Source organism: Salarias fasciatus, chromosome 2 (genome assembly GCF_902148845.1).
Source record: "Salarias fasciatus chromosome 2, fSalaFa1.1, whole genome shotgun sequence".
NCBI classification, from domain to species: Eukaryota; Metazoa; Chordata; class Actinopteri; order Blenniiformes; family Blenniidae; genus Salarias; species Salarias fasciatus.
In genome coordinates this window covers 6,182,252-6,196,023 of record NC_043746.1, presented here as the reverse complement: position 1 = coordinate 6,196,023, position 13,772 = coordinate 6,182,252, and the positions used below count along the sequence as shown (strand labels likewise).

At 48.5% G+C, this 13,772-nt stretch overlaps 3 protein-coding genes across 4 annotated transcripts in view; 1 reads left to right on the top strand and 2 right to left on the bottom strand.

Moving 5' to 3' along the window:
- Positions 1-1,036, bottom strand: part of zdhhc2 (zDHHC palmitoyltransferase 2) — an 18,865-nt gene extending 17,829 nt beyond the window's left edge. Inside the window, exon 1 of the mRNA XM_030107342.1 lies at positions 1,010-1,036. The gene's annotated coding sequence lies outside the window, so the exon portion shown is untranslated. The remainder of the gene's footprint in view (positions 1-1,009) is intronic.
- The window catches only part of micu3b (mitochondrial calcium uptake family, member 3b), a 17,239-nt gene extending 4,711 nt beyond the window's left edge, over positions 1-12,528 (bottom strand). The window contains exons 1-9 of one of the 2 annotated variants that reach the window (XM_030107332.1): positions 12,368-12,528; positions 8,673-8,820; positions 6,166-6,197; positions 5,929-6,007; positions 3,476-3,523; positions 3,317-3,399; positions 3,152-3,223; positions 2,035-2,076; positions 309-404 (exon numbers count right to left, since the gene is read on the bottom strand). In XM_030107332.1, coding sequence (XP_029963192.1) covers positions 309-404; positions 2,035-2,076; positions 3,152-3,223; positions 3,317-3,399; positions 3,476-3,523; positions 5,929-6,007; positions 6,166-6,197; positions 8,673-8,784 — 564 coding nt within the window. In that variant the 5' untranslated portion in view covers positions 8,785-8,820; positions 12,368-12,528. Of the gene's footprint in view, positions 1-308; positions 405-2,034; positions 2,077-3,151; positions 3,224-3,316; positions 3,400-3,475; positions 3,524-5,928; positions 6,008-6,165; positions 6,198-8,672; positions 8,821-11,676; positions 11,902-12,367 lie in introns of those variants that run through there. The other variant, XM_030107322.1, reaches the window with a different exon arrangement.
- fgf20b (fibroblast growth factor 20b) lies at positions 12,394-13,772 on the top strand. The gene is made up of 3 exons (XM_030107353.1): positions 12,394-13,035; positions 13,223-13,326; positions 13,439-13,772. The coding sequence occupies exons 1-3, from the start codon at positions 12,729-12,731 to the stop codon at positions 13,682-13,684; spliced, it is 657 nt and encodes a 218-aa protein (XP_029963213.1). The 5' UTR covers positions 12,394-12,728; the 3' UTR covers positions 13,685-13,772.

The window sequence follows — 13,772 nt, the reverse complement described above, 5'->3', positions numbered from 1 at the left end:
AGGATTTCAGGAATGAACGTATCGGTGAGGACAGTGGGATCACATCGGGCCGTCTGGTGGAGTAACAGGAAAAAGGCCTGAAAGCATGTTCATGTTCTTATTCTCCACGGTTGGCAGTTTACAGATAAAAGACTAAGACTATATGCTACATCTCTTCATATTAAGTGTATCATTAGCTTCAGTTCTTTGTTGCAGGACTAAAAATGATAAATCACATCAGGTTTTTGTGAAGAGGAGCCACTCATGTCTCGCTCAGCCCACCGCAGTGACAGTTTGCTCAAGGATCATCTCGAGGAGAGCCTGACTACCTCGGCGAGATCAGAAAACAGAACTTGGCTCGTGCTTCGTCGGAGAGCATCCCACATGCCCCGGGCCTCCGCATGCGGACCGGCGGTTTTAAGAACCTGTGGCGGCGGGTGAAGCACAGCTGTTAGAAGACACAGAGGCACATTTGGCACACGTTAGCGACGGACATTCAAATAAAAAAAAGAAAGATGAATAAAGAAAGCCACGGTGCACGGCGTGCAGGGGAGGGGGTAAACACAACAGACACAAGACGGAAAATCAGCCGGGTGTGAAGAAACAAGAGGAGAACGGAGGGAAGACGAGGGGGACGAGGGACGGGAGCAGGCTGACAGCGGGGATCTGACGGGCCGGTCGACCCCGAGAACCTGAACACAGACTCAACATGACACCTCAAACGCAGCAAGGACGCATGACAACTGAATCCAAGACAGAAAACCAAACATTATTATATCTTTACATTATTCTGTGATCTGAGTCCACGCTCCTGATCCCCAATTAACCGACCGTCGCCGTTCTTAAAGTTCACGCCGCTGTCTTTTCCCTCCCAGCTGCTGTCAGACTACCTCGGGTCGCGGCTTCGCATCAGAAACAATGAGCTCGTAATTGGCGTCATTTGCAGTAAAAAGATCACAGGAAACCTGCTGAAGAAAAAACTACGATTTCAATCCCTCGGTGGATAAACCGAAGCGTGTTGATGCCTCACTGTGTGTGTGTGTGTGTGTGTGTGTGTTTTTTCTCAGCCTATCATTTCAATGTCTCTCGAATCTCGACGTGGCCTCATCCAAAAGCAGCATCGGTTCACGACCAATCAGAGGAATCCAGCTGCAGCCGACGCGTGTTCTTCACTCCTGAATGTTTATTTATCTCATTCAGAGCTTCTTCTTGTATTTTTTGTTTCAGTCTCTGCAGCCTGAGGCAGAACACGAGACAGCTGATAAAACAGCTCTTCCTCTGGGAAGATTTACGCCTGGATCCCGCAGCTAATTACGGGACGGCTCTTTAATGCGCCGCACCGTTCCCCATCCCCTCCCATGAAAAGATCCCGGCACACTTGTAATTAGAACATGTTCGGGGAAAGCCCAACCGCAGCACCCAGGACGAGCCTGTCATGAGTTACTGAAAAGACCTGACTTTTGAACTTCTCGCTGGAACAGAAAGAGGAGACACACCTAAAGGTAAAGGCCTCACACAGTCGTCTCCCGAGTGTGTGTGGCTTTCAGAGAGCTGCTGCCATCTTCATGGTCAAACCCGCCTCAAAAGGTAACCTGAGCCCAAATACCGCTCCTCCAGAAACTGTAAAAATACAACATGTGGGTCTGGCAGAGGCGCTGTCAGTCCGCCGCTAAGAGCTTTCTGAAGAGGAATCTACCCAACGCTGACACAAGGCGAGAGCATAAATCATCTACTCCTGTACTGCCCCACACACACACACACACACACACACACACACACACCGACTGACAACATGTGAAATAATGCTGCAGCGCACCGTGATGCACTTCTCTTCCAGTGGATGAACGAGGTTATCTGGTGTTAACAGAGACGAGAACGGGAGGTGTCGGCCCCTGACATTACGTGCGAGTGTGTGCACGCTCGTGTGTGTGTGTGTGTGTGTGTGTGTTTTTTGCATTAGCTCCAGTCAAGACGACTACATTCCAGAAGAAATACATGCAACAAGCAGAGCTGCAGGGGGAAAAAAAAAAAAAAAACCCTCAGAACAATACGTACAGTGTGTGGTTTGGGTTTGTGATGACCGTAAAGCTCCAGACTCTGAAACACAAAAGAACATGACTTTTGTTCGTGATTCTAAAAAAGGTGAAGACTTAAATTAAAAAAAAAAAAAAAGCCTGAAATTAGATTAAAAAGCAGCAACTGATTTTGTTTCGTCATCCAAAATCAGTGCTTGTATTCTGCCGTCTCCTGAATGCACCCTGACTCCCCCGTGCTGTTCTTCCAAAGCATCATTACTTTCCCAAATCTGGAGGACCCATTCTAATGATCTTTTGATAGTTATACGGGCGTCAGACTAATTCAAGGCCGTCCAGAGATGCTAACGTTTGTCTCGGCAGAATAAGCTCCTCCATGTTGTGTTTGCGCGATAAGACCTCAAAGAGACGGCGTTATCGCGGCGCTCGGCTCGGCCTGTTTACATCCACCTGCATGCGGCTCCGGGCGGCCTGCGCCACATGAAAGCCCCAGGCATGTTTCACCCTGTACGACCACGTTCACCTTTCAGCAGCCGCTCCCTGCAGGCCGGCTGCAAGTGTAGCATCCGCAACGCTCCGAGACCCAAATTCAAACGGAGGCGTTACGGCTGCTTTTCACTCCTCGCTCAAAGAGCAGATCCGCTGGAAAAATCCTCAAGCTCATAAATGCAAGAATCAGGCCGACACAGCGGAGCTCGCGCTGGTGGAAATCTAGGAATAAGTGTCGTTTCAGCTCTGCTGGAGAAGATGTGCTGCTCTTTGGTGATAAGCTGCTAAAATAAATCCTGTGCCACACTGCTGGAAATGAGAGTGATCTTCAGCAGAGAGAGCGAACCGGCCTCAGTGTCTGATCGAAAACCTTTAAACCTGCAAAATTCAACTAAAATGATGAAAGAATTTATTTTTTATCACACAGTCTGACGCACATGAAATTAAATGTAATGAAATAAAGGAATCATTTGGGGGACAAAGTAAACCCCCCCCCGTCCCCGTCCCCGTCCCCGTCAGTCTTTGTCCACTTCTCATGAAAATATGTGACTTTATGTTGTTTATCAAAGGAAACAATCAGGTTTACAAACTGAAAAAAAAAAGAAAAAAATCCGCTGTAAAGGGCTAAAAGGTTTTTCTCTGAAACGTACTTGCTGGTCCATCCTTTGCACGTCTTCAGTCACTTCTTTTCTGTCCTTTTTCTTACGGAAGATTTCTTCCAGCTGAAAAAAAAAAAGGAAAGTGTTCATGCTAAACACATTATAACTGATTTAAAGCACTTTAATTGATAATCTGATTTAAGATGAAGTCCGTACCGCCAAGAACTCCCGCTTGTCCACCATATCGTTCCCGTCTGCATCGAACATGTTGAAGGCGATCTTGAAGCCGGCGTGAGGCTCTGAGGACCGAACATAAAGGGTCAGGATGGAAATCCGCATCTCATCTGTAAATACGTGTGCAAGAGTGTTGCTGACTTGTTAGGATGCAGAGCAGGAAGAGGTATTCTGTGTAGCTGAGGACGCCTGGAACGAAAAGGAGAAAAGCGCGTCAGGCCGCGAAACAAACACCGAAATGTTCCTTTTCACACTTAAGATGGCATCAAATAGCATTAAGCGGCGGGCTGGAGGTGTTTACAGATGTTCAAAGTCAAGCTGCGCAGAGCAGGGGGCCGCCTTCAGACGCAGGTAATCTCCCGGCACTCACTGATAACATCTTAAAAGGTGTCTTTTACTTCAAGCCCGGTGTTCCCCTCACATAAACACGAGCTTTACAACCGAGCTGACCGATCTGGACACAAACCCAAACAAATTTAAGGCCCACGGCTTCTGATCGTGTTTGGGTAACAAGGTGTAACACACCGCGAGGCGATCTGTCACTGACTGAGAGCGGCCCGTCGGGGTTTGGAGCGGCGTCCCTCGGCCGCCTTTTGTTGCGCGACACGCAGTGAGTGTCAGGAGGCGTCTCCGCCGACACAGGACGCTTCTCCCCTCCTGCCTCTGAAAGCATTCCCAAGCTTTTGTTTGCTCGGGCAGATAGAGAATCCAGCGCAGATAGTTCTGGGTGACTGCCCCGGCTGTTATGGGAAAAGAATTTAAGTAGTGGGTTTGCTGCAGGGAGAAGCTTCCAGAGAGAAAGAAGGAAAACGCACGGGGGAAAGAAAATATAAACTTTGCAAACAAAATACGAGTGCGTGATCTGAGAGGGAGGGGACGCGCACACGCCGAGGTGTGTGAAGAAAATGACGGGCGTGTGTGTGATTAGACATCGACGTTCATGCGAACGTCTCCCATGTGGAGGCGCTCGGCCGTCTCTGGCGGCCTGACAGGTAATGACGGCACATCCACACCATCAAAGCCTCTAAAGCCTAAATGGGCTGCAGACGGGGGAAAAGGGAGAAAAAACTTTTAAGATTCCTGCCATGTCTCACCAATACCACACACCTTCACTCCCCCCCCCCCCCCCAGCTCAAGTAGATGTTGTTAGACAATACAAAGAATTCCACTGAAACACTTCATACGGAGTGGCAGTCCCGGAGATGTAATCCAATGCCATTCTCGGGCTTCATAATGTCCGCGGTGATCGGGGGGGTGGCCGGCGGGACAAGTCTCGACTCAGCCGGGTTCAAACAGCTCCCTCATTCTCTGAAGCCAGGCTTTGTTCACAGATCAATCCGGTCCCTTTTTTTTCCCCCCCGTCTTCTTCTTCTTCTTCTTGACAAAGCTGCAACGTTTAACAGCAGGATTAAAAGCCCTAAATCCCAGCGTTGGCACTTAGCTAAAGCAACTCGGGGGAGATCCGACGCTCCAGCGGCTGGGGGGGGGGGGGGGGGGGGGGGGGGGGGGGGGGGATGGAGGCCCGGGTGGAGGAATCGAACACGCTTCCACTCACTGTGAGAGAAGGGAGGTCTGCAGACGTTTCAGGGTTTGAGGTGAGGTGTTTTTAACCAGCACACACTGCTGTCTGTTAACATCCAGCTCAAACCAGACTGAAGTGAAAACCAGAACAGAGATGAAGATGAAGATAGTGATGTTGAGAAGTGAGCAGAATGAACTAAAACCGATCAGATCAGAGCAGCAGGAGGTGGAGTTCAGGAGTATCTCTGGACAGAGAGGACATGATGGAGATGGAGCGGCCAGGCAGAGGAAGACTGATGGATGGAGAGACGGAGGAAGAGGAGCTGGTCGGTGTCAGAGTGGAGGAGGCAGAGATATGGAGGCTGAGGATCTGCTGTGATCTGCTCCTGGACCGGAACAATCCAAAGGCTAAGACAGAGAAACTAAAATAATCATATCTTGTTAAGAATATTTCCTGTCTGCTCATAATATAAGACTATTCTTAAACAGTATTTGTATAGAATGGGAATTTTCTTTAAAAACAACAAAAAAAAGTTTGGATAATTTGATTTTACACTAATTTTGCCTAAATATATGAACAGATGGAAGCACTGAACAGTGACTATTATTAAGAAGGCATGTTTTATGTTAACGTTCCCATCGGTAAATTCCGTAAAGCAGGCAAAACAATGATTTTGTATTTATGTTATATATATATTAAATATGAACTTTCTTCTGAACATGTCAGTTGTTTAAGTTAAAGCTCATTAAAAATCAATAAATTACTGCATTGACTTCAAGTGATAAAGTAAAACTAATGCTTTTCATCAGAAGTCTTTTGTAACACTGTGACTGAGGAAAAACATACTTTTCCCCAGAGTCTGGAGAAACGAGGGAGGACGGCTCTGTGTATCATCAATGAGCCGTTCCCTCCCGAGAAGGTTACCTGAGAATCAATCTGACACGTTACCAGACGGATGGAGAGATAAGATTCGCAGCCCGCACGGCTCAGGGAACAAACGCAGCGAGGGGGGAATGAGTTCCATTACAGGGGTTTAGGCGGGGAGCGGGAACACACGAGGCGGGCCCTTTACCTCGCTCACGAAGATTTCTAAACAAATTGGATGATCCTTTCCAAACAGGCGGGGTATCAGCCAGCATCTTGTCTAATTCCTGCGAGAAAGGGAGAAAATCCCAAATCACTCACTCATTTCTAAGTCCCGAGCGATGGCAGAGTGTGTTGGCATTACAGTAATTACAGAGGTTTTACACGACTAAGGAGGAGATTGAGGGAAAACGGCGAGCAGTGCTTCAGTGACGGGACGACTCACCTTCCTCGTGAGCGAGCGCCAGGCTCTCCTGCCTGAACAGAACGACATGGACAAACAGTCAGAGGCCGATAAAAGCATCGCAGTGGGAAACAAAAGTGAAAACAAGTGTTTGTGTGGACAGAAATACAAGCGGCGTATCGCCGCGAACACATTCCGACGGCCAATAAAGCAGGAGATAAGGAGCACCGGTCGTAAAATCACCTGGCCGGGAGACCACGTCGATAACGGTGACAACAACACATTTTAAAGCCGTGTCTGCGTGGATTATGACCGCCGTGACCCCATCCCCATCAGAGGGGCCAGCGGGGGAGCGATCCGCGGCCGAGGTGTTTCTGTCAGGGTTTAATATCCTGAATGACACCAGATACACATGCTTTATGTCGTGTTTCTGTTCAGTATTGAATCGTGTTTGTATTCAGTATTTAGGATTTGTACGTCAAAATATCAGCACTTCGTCTCTTCTTGAACCGGATTTCAACCACAGGCCACATTTTTTTCGCTAAATTTAAATCAAAACTAAGTAAATTTATTGTTTCAAATTAAGAAAGTAAGAAAATAGAACAATATCCCATCAAAACAGTTAAAATAAATGAATAAAAACATCAAATTTCATCAAAAGCCAGGCTACAAAGTTAGCTTTGAGGATTGTTTTCCTTCATTTCACTTGATTAAAAAGACCACTACTTAAATAAGCGAGGATTCAAGAGGACACACACAATACCAGGCAGTAAGGTAATTAAGCGTTTTACAGACCAGTAAAAGGATCTTAAAACTGACTGTTGAATCACACATGAAGCCAAAACAGCAGCTTTAAAAAGGGCGTGACGTTTTCTCTCTTTCTGCGCTAACTGGCCAAAATATATCACATTAAAAAAGTAGATTACTTGTGCATGATTTTTTGTTCTGTATTTTAAAGGATTTGTTTTAAATCTGGAGAAACTTTTAAAGGGAAACATGAAGCATGAATCAACTTCTTATAAAATGCAAATTTGAGCTTTTCACGTTTATTTTTTTCTAACTTCAAAAAAACCTCAAAATGACAAACACAGTATTAAATCTTCAAATCTCCTATTATCTCCTGCTATGACACCACGTTAAGGGTTACGGTGATAAAATCCAATAAATGGTTAAAAACTAAGATAACTTGAAGGTTTTAAACTTGTTTATAGGATTTTAGTGCCTGTTCTCGCAGTTTCACGCTCAGTTTCCCTCTCTAGGCTCCAGGACCAACAATTGCGAGCTCAGATTTGTCCTGGTTGAGCTGGAGAAAGACTTCTGCCGCGCAACACTTTATATCTGTCAAAAGAGCATCGGATGCCAAATCACATCTCTGTTTACAACCACAACACAACCATAAAACTCCCTAATGGTTCATTTATGGATCATCGACTCACACGTCCCTCCCCGGCATCACGGCCGAACACGCACCCGACGTCACAGTCGATCACGGCAATCAGAAGATGGTCTTATCGTCGCATTTATGGCACCCGCGCTAACTTGTTCGGTCTCTCTGGGTCCCTGCAAGTTTCTTGCCACACAAATGAGCCATAAAGGTTGAGGTTGCAGGTAAAGATGTCTATCTTTATGCAGGTGTTATGACTGAAGCACTTCAAGCCGTGACTTATTGTCCGATGACACTTCACAGGCCCTCAGCAACAAAGATATTCCAGGAAGCAGCGCCGGGGCCGGTCTGAAACGGTCATTAAAGCCTTGCGTAATCTCGAAGCGACGGGCCGGAGAGCTGCAATTAAGCAAATGAGTTAATTCATCTACAGATCAGCGAAGGCTGCGGCAGTGATCGGAAATCTGCTTAAAGAATAAATAAATTACACTCAGACGTCCAGTGAATGAAGGTCACTTCAGGATGCCCGACCAGAATCAACAACATCAGATTCATAAAACCAATCATCCACTTTCAGTTTGAAGTTTTCAGCTTTGCATCTCCGTCACAGTTTGATCTCAACAGACCTACAACCCCTAAATAGCACAAATTCACAGTTAAAATCTAAATCCGGAGGGGTCGAGAGTAACGTGAATCAACGTTAACACCGTCACAAAATGGTTTTGACTGTTCCGTCACTTCCTCACTCAGCATTTTTCAAACTTTCGCTGAAACAAGGAAGAGCCGCTGTTTCTTGTTCAGCTTCCTTGTCCTTCTCTTCCTGCTGGATGTTGTTTGAGCAATGGAGCAGAAAAATAACCGCATGTCCTCAACAATGTCTCCAATCGCCACATTTAGAAAAGGGCAGCAGTTTGGAAAATTTCTGAGCATAATAACCAGCTTTATGACACACAAAAAAAATGTCTGGAGCCACAAATAATCACCTTTAAAACAAAGATGACAGAGAAAATAAGTCGGTCGACATTGATGAAACAGCTGCAGTAAAGGTTTTCGTGCATGTGGCAGATTGTCTGTTGTGTCACATTAATGCTGAGTGTTGTGAGGGTGAGTGGATGGCGTGCGGATGGCGTGCGGATGGCGTGCGGATGGCGAGCGGCGGACTCACTCCTGGGCTCGTTCAGGGTGACGGACTCGATGAAGTTGAGCGGGGTCATGTAGAGCTGGCCCTCGAACTCCACCGAGCTGAACAGGCGGAATCTGTTCTCGTAGGACGACATGTACACGTCTCCATCGTCCAGGCCGTACGTCCTCGACTGGAAACACACACACAAACACACACACACACACACACACACACGCGCTCTCATCATCCCGGTGATAATACCGTCTGAAAGATGCTCTCCGTGAGATCCGCAGGAGCTTTTCTTGTCACGAACAGCCCGGCTCACAGGGAACAACAAAGAGGCCCCTGCTTTAATTCAGTAATGAGGTGCATGTTATGTCAGCCCTATTTTTCATCTCCGAGCAGCAGATAATGTCCCTACAACCGCTCCAGCGGGGCCAGATCACAGGGCCGGGCTGGTGAGGACAGAGCGGATCTCTCCGTCAGGTGGCACGCCGCCAGGTCCACTGGGCACCAGGCGGACGCCCGGAGAATGCGCGCCCCCCTCCGCTTCGCCATTACAGCCCGTCTCAGCCGCGCCGCCGCTCATCAAGTGTCGGCGGCCTCCGCCAAGCCCCAGTGTCCGGTTTCCCGTGTCCCCGGATCCCTCCTCCCCGAGCGCGCCGCTCATGTCCAGCTCCCTCACGCTCGCCGCCGCCGCCGCACAGCAAATCTTTTCTCTGCGGGGAGTTAGGCGTGCAAATCAGACATGCTTTACTAGTTTGTTTACATGTGTCCGTCTGTGATCTGTGAAAATGCTGTCGGTGCTGCCAACGTGCCCTCGAGCCAAACAGGCCTGGAAGTGCAGCAGAGCAACAAGCTCAGACTACAGGTTTTACAGAGAATACTAAAAAAATGTCTGATATACACAGCGATGTTTGTGTGTCTCTCCGTGATGGACTGGCAGCTTATCCAGAGTCTCCTCATGACCCGGACTGGAACCGGTTCTGGAGATGGATCAAGATCTGTGCTGAAAGCATCTGGATCATCAACAGCACTAAACACTTTGTTTATTTATCAATCAACTTGGCTTTAAAAAGTCTTCCTTGTCTTGAAAGAAACTGTTTCCCTTTGAAAACAGAGCTTCATTCCAAAAACAAAACACAGAAAAGCAATAAGTCGATTTAAAAAGCTGCAGCCAAGAAGAAATCTGTTTTAATTACTCTGAAAGAACATCAGGTTCATGATAAACAAAGAGAAGGGGAGTTATGTGCTTCCTGATCAGTTCAGTTTAACCTGTCACAGTTTGAGAACATGTGAGAGTTTATTGACGGTTCATTTGGTCATAAAACAATCTGAAGAAGGTTGTTTTACTTTCTGGTTGACAATCTGTGCCAGAATTTAAGCGATGGGCTGACAGGCATGGACAAAAATACATTACCCCAATCATTCAACTTAAAAAAAATAAAATAAATAATAATAATAATAATTCTAGTGGATTTCAACAAATTTTCTCCAAGCCCTAAAAAGAAAACCTGGAAGCAAAAAATTAACTTTACTTGATGCAAAAATGCAGATTAAATGGTTTGAATATTAACTGGGGTTGAGGACATGATCAGGAGCCACTCCTGCTTTCAGTACATTACACTGTTTATGGGATTACTACTTATGTTTGAGTACAACTAAAAACTTTAATAATACTTACGAAACCAGTGGTGATGAAGTGATAGCTCATGAAAAACTACTGAATGTATTTGACAGATCTGCTCAGTAGAGCGGCCTGGACTTTGGCTTTGCCAGTGGGCTTAATGATCAAACGTAACAGTGACGATGTGAGGTTTTTTTTAATTTATTTTCAGTTTTATGAAGTCAACACTAGACTGTAGTCACAAATATGGAGATATCAATCCAACTCTTCACATATGCTAATCAAACGTACATGAATATATATTTCTGTAGAGGTCATTCAGGGTCATGAGGGCCGGAGATGATCCCAGGCAGAGACCGGTCCATCACAGAGAGACAATCACACACTCACCAGTCAATCTTATAGACGCGCTGTTGGACTGAGAGGAAAGCAGAAAACTCAGCCATCTGCAGGGAGAACACGCAAACTCAGCAGGTAAAGAAAGACTACGGTGCTTCCCGGCTGCACTGAGAGAAAAAGTGTTGCTTGCGACGGTCGCAAATGTGTTATCATCAGAACCAGAGGGGCAAACAGACCGAGCACCTCTAGCGCAAAGATTTACGAGAATTATGGAAGAAAATCCAAGAAGATAGATGTGTGTGTAGAATTTCAATAAACATGAAGCCCTTTATACATATATTTAGAAATAAAGTCAATAATGGTGTAGTTAGCCTAAACTGCTGCTGGATTCAAATCACCATCATCAATGAAAGCAGCCATTTCTAGGTTAAAGAGGCAGAGGTGGGACTGGAAGATTGCAGGTTCAAATCCTACCCCTGGTTCCTGAGCAAGGCATTAACCCTCATCAGCTCACCAGGTGTCTATCTACACCATTCTGCTACATATGTGAACCACAAATTAAATTAAAAACACGCATAAGTAACAGCAGGTGAACCAACCATTGGCAGACTGATTACATGAATTGATCGTCGTTTGTTAAAAAATAATAATTTCTGTCTTCACATTTCTAACTACCCAATGAGAAAAGCTGTAAAGACTAAAGTCCTTCTATAACCTGATATTTTGCTGCGCTGCATTTAGATGTTGACATTTTAACTCGGTAAAAAGCTGAAAACCCTGTAACCCGCGTCCGGCCGCCACGAGGACCGCGACGGTTCCAGGATGCAGCGGAAGTAAACAAACGCTCCAGCCATGGCCGCTGCTGGGTCACGTGACCTCTCGCGTGCCTTTGACCATTTCGCTGTTTCAGCACCAAAGGTCGCGGACAGCTCCTCGCGCGGACGTCACCGAATTTTGACTGTAATTGAGCGTGACGTCTCACGTCTTCACACCGGAGGCGGGCGTCCGTACCGGGGCCGGATGAGGTGACAGCTGCCGCTAAAGCCCCCGCTGACAGGCTCAGAATTACCCCCACTGTACCTTCTCCGTGGCAGAAACCGACGGCAGCGCCAGATGCACGAGCCGAGCCTCGACGTGGCTCCTGAGTCCGGGCCGCCGGTGGTAGAACGCCGCGGCGGCGGCGGCGGCGGCGGCGACGCACGCTCCGGTGACAACTTTCACCCGTGTCGTCGCCTTGGGGCGCGCGAGCGCCCCGGGCTCGGAGGCGCGGGCGAAGGAGAGCAGCAGCCTGCGCAGTGCGGCCATGGCTGTGTGTGTGTGTGCGCGCGCTTGCGTGCCGTAATAACGCGGTGACGCGCGGCGCAGCGGGGCAGAGAGAGATCGCGAGAAATGCCGTGCGCATTTCAAGTCTCTGCAGGATTAACGGGCATCAAACTCCAGAGAGGGAAGAATAACTGTTAAGATGAGCAGTAAATAAGTGCCCCCCCCCCCCCCCCCCCCCCGAGCTTATTGAAGCTGGTACAATTTATTTTCGCGCGCCTTGATTGATTGAAATTTTATTGAACGCAAGTGTTCACTTTTCACACCCATCAACTCTCTGCCGAGCCTCCCTGATTTCATGCCTCAGGAGAAGGGGGAAAAAAAAAAATCCCTGCCAGGGCACGTCTCAACTGTGCGCGCGGCCCCGCCCATTACTAGTCCTGTGGTTTTGCACCTGCCTCACCACCCTGCTGCTACTTGGAGCGCGGAACGTCCAGGAGCTGCTTTTTACCTGCACTGCAGCGGACCGCCGAACGCTCCCGCTCGCGCTGAGGGAGCATCTCCATCTGCCGAGGAGGACAGGTATGCAGCACGAGGGCCGTCCGAGCGGCGACTGCAGCCCAGCTGATGAGGACGCGGCGGTCTGACGGGGAAAGGTGGAGAGAGGGAGAGAAAGAGAGAGAGAGACCCGCTGAGCGCTTCATGCCCGCGGAGGGGAACCTGCGCGTCTGCGTGTCCTTGCAGCCCGGGGACATGTGCTAAGTTGCGGAGGAAGGAGGGGGGGACAGTGGCAGCCAGGTAGTCCTACTACGCACGAGCGCTCCCTCCGTCCGGACCTCCGCGCTGAACTTTACCCGCTGCGCCTTGACGCGATGGCCGCTGCAGCGGCGGCCGCCGCCGCTCCGGCCGCGCTCGGGGAAGTTGGAGGCGTTCTGCACGGAATCGAAGGAGTCGTCCACGTCGGGTCGCATTTCCTCCTGACCCCTCCCGGGGACGGTCCCACGCTGCTGGGGGAGCACCTCGTCCCCGGGGACAGACTCTACCGGAGCGCCGCCACGGATTTAACGCACCTGAAAGGGATCCTGAGGAGGCGGCAGCTGTACTGCAGGACTGGGTTTCACCTGGAAATACTTCCGGATGGCACAGTGCAAGGGACGAGGAAGGACCACAGCCGGTTTGGTGAGGACTGGTTTTTAATGCACAACTATGAAAATGAATCAAACAAAAAGAAGAAATCTGAAAACTACACTTTGTGTGTCAGAGTGCCGACTGTTGGCAGAGTTGATTTTCTGCTGTTGAGCTTCTTTGGTCTTCCTCTTTCATCTTATCAAAGTCTGTGCTGAACAAGTGTGTTATTCTTCTGCAGGTATTTTGGAATTCATAAGCCTTGCTGTTGGATTGATAAGCATTAGAGGAGTGGACAGCGGGCTGTATCTGGGCATGAACGACAAAGGGGAGCTGTATGGCTCTGTAAGAACCAAATCCTCATAGCTTATCCAATTTATCTAATTCCTTTCAATTCCACGACTCTTTTCTTTCACTAATTGGTGGAATCTCTGGCTCTCTGCTCTGTTGTTTTCAGGAGAAGCTCACCGCAGAGTGCGTCTTCAGGGAGCAGTTTGAGGAGAACTGGTACAACACATACTCGTCCAACCTCTACAAGCACGGAGACAAAGGGACGCGTTATTTTGTGGCGCTGAATAAAGACGGGACGCCACGGGACGGGACTAAATCCAGGCGGCACCAGAAATTCACCCACTTCCTGCCCAGGCCCGTGGACCCCGACCGCGTGCCCGAGCTCTACAGGGACATCCTGGGACACAGCTGAGGCGCCGCAGGCCCGGTCCCGGATCAGGAATAGCTGCTTGAAGCCCCGGCGAGAGCGGGGCGGGAGGCGAGGCGGGGACGTGGCCCGG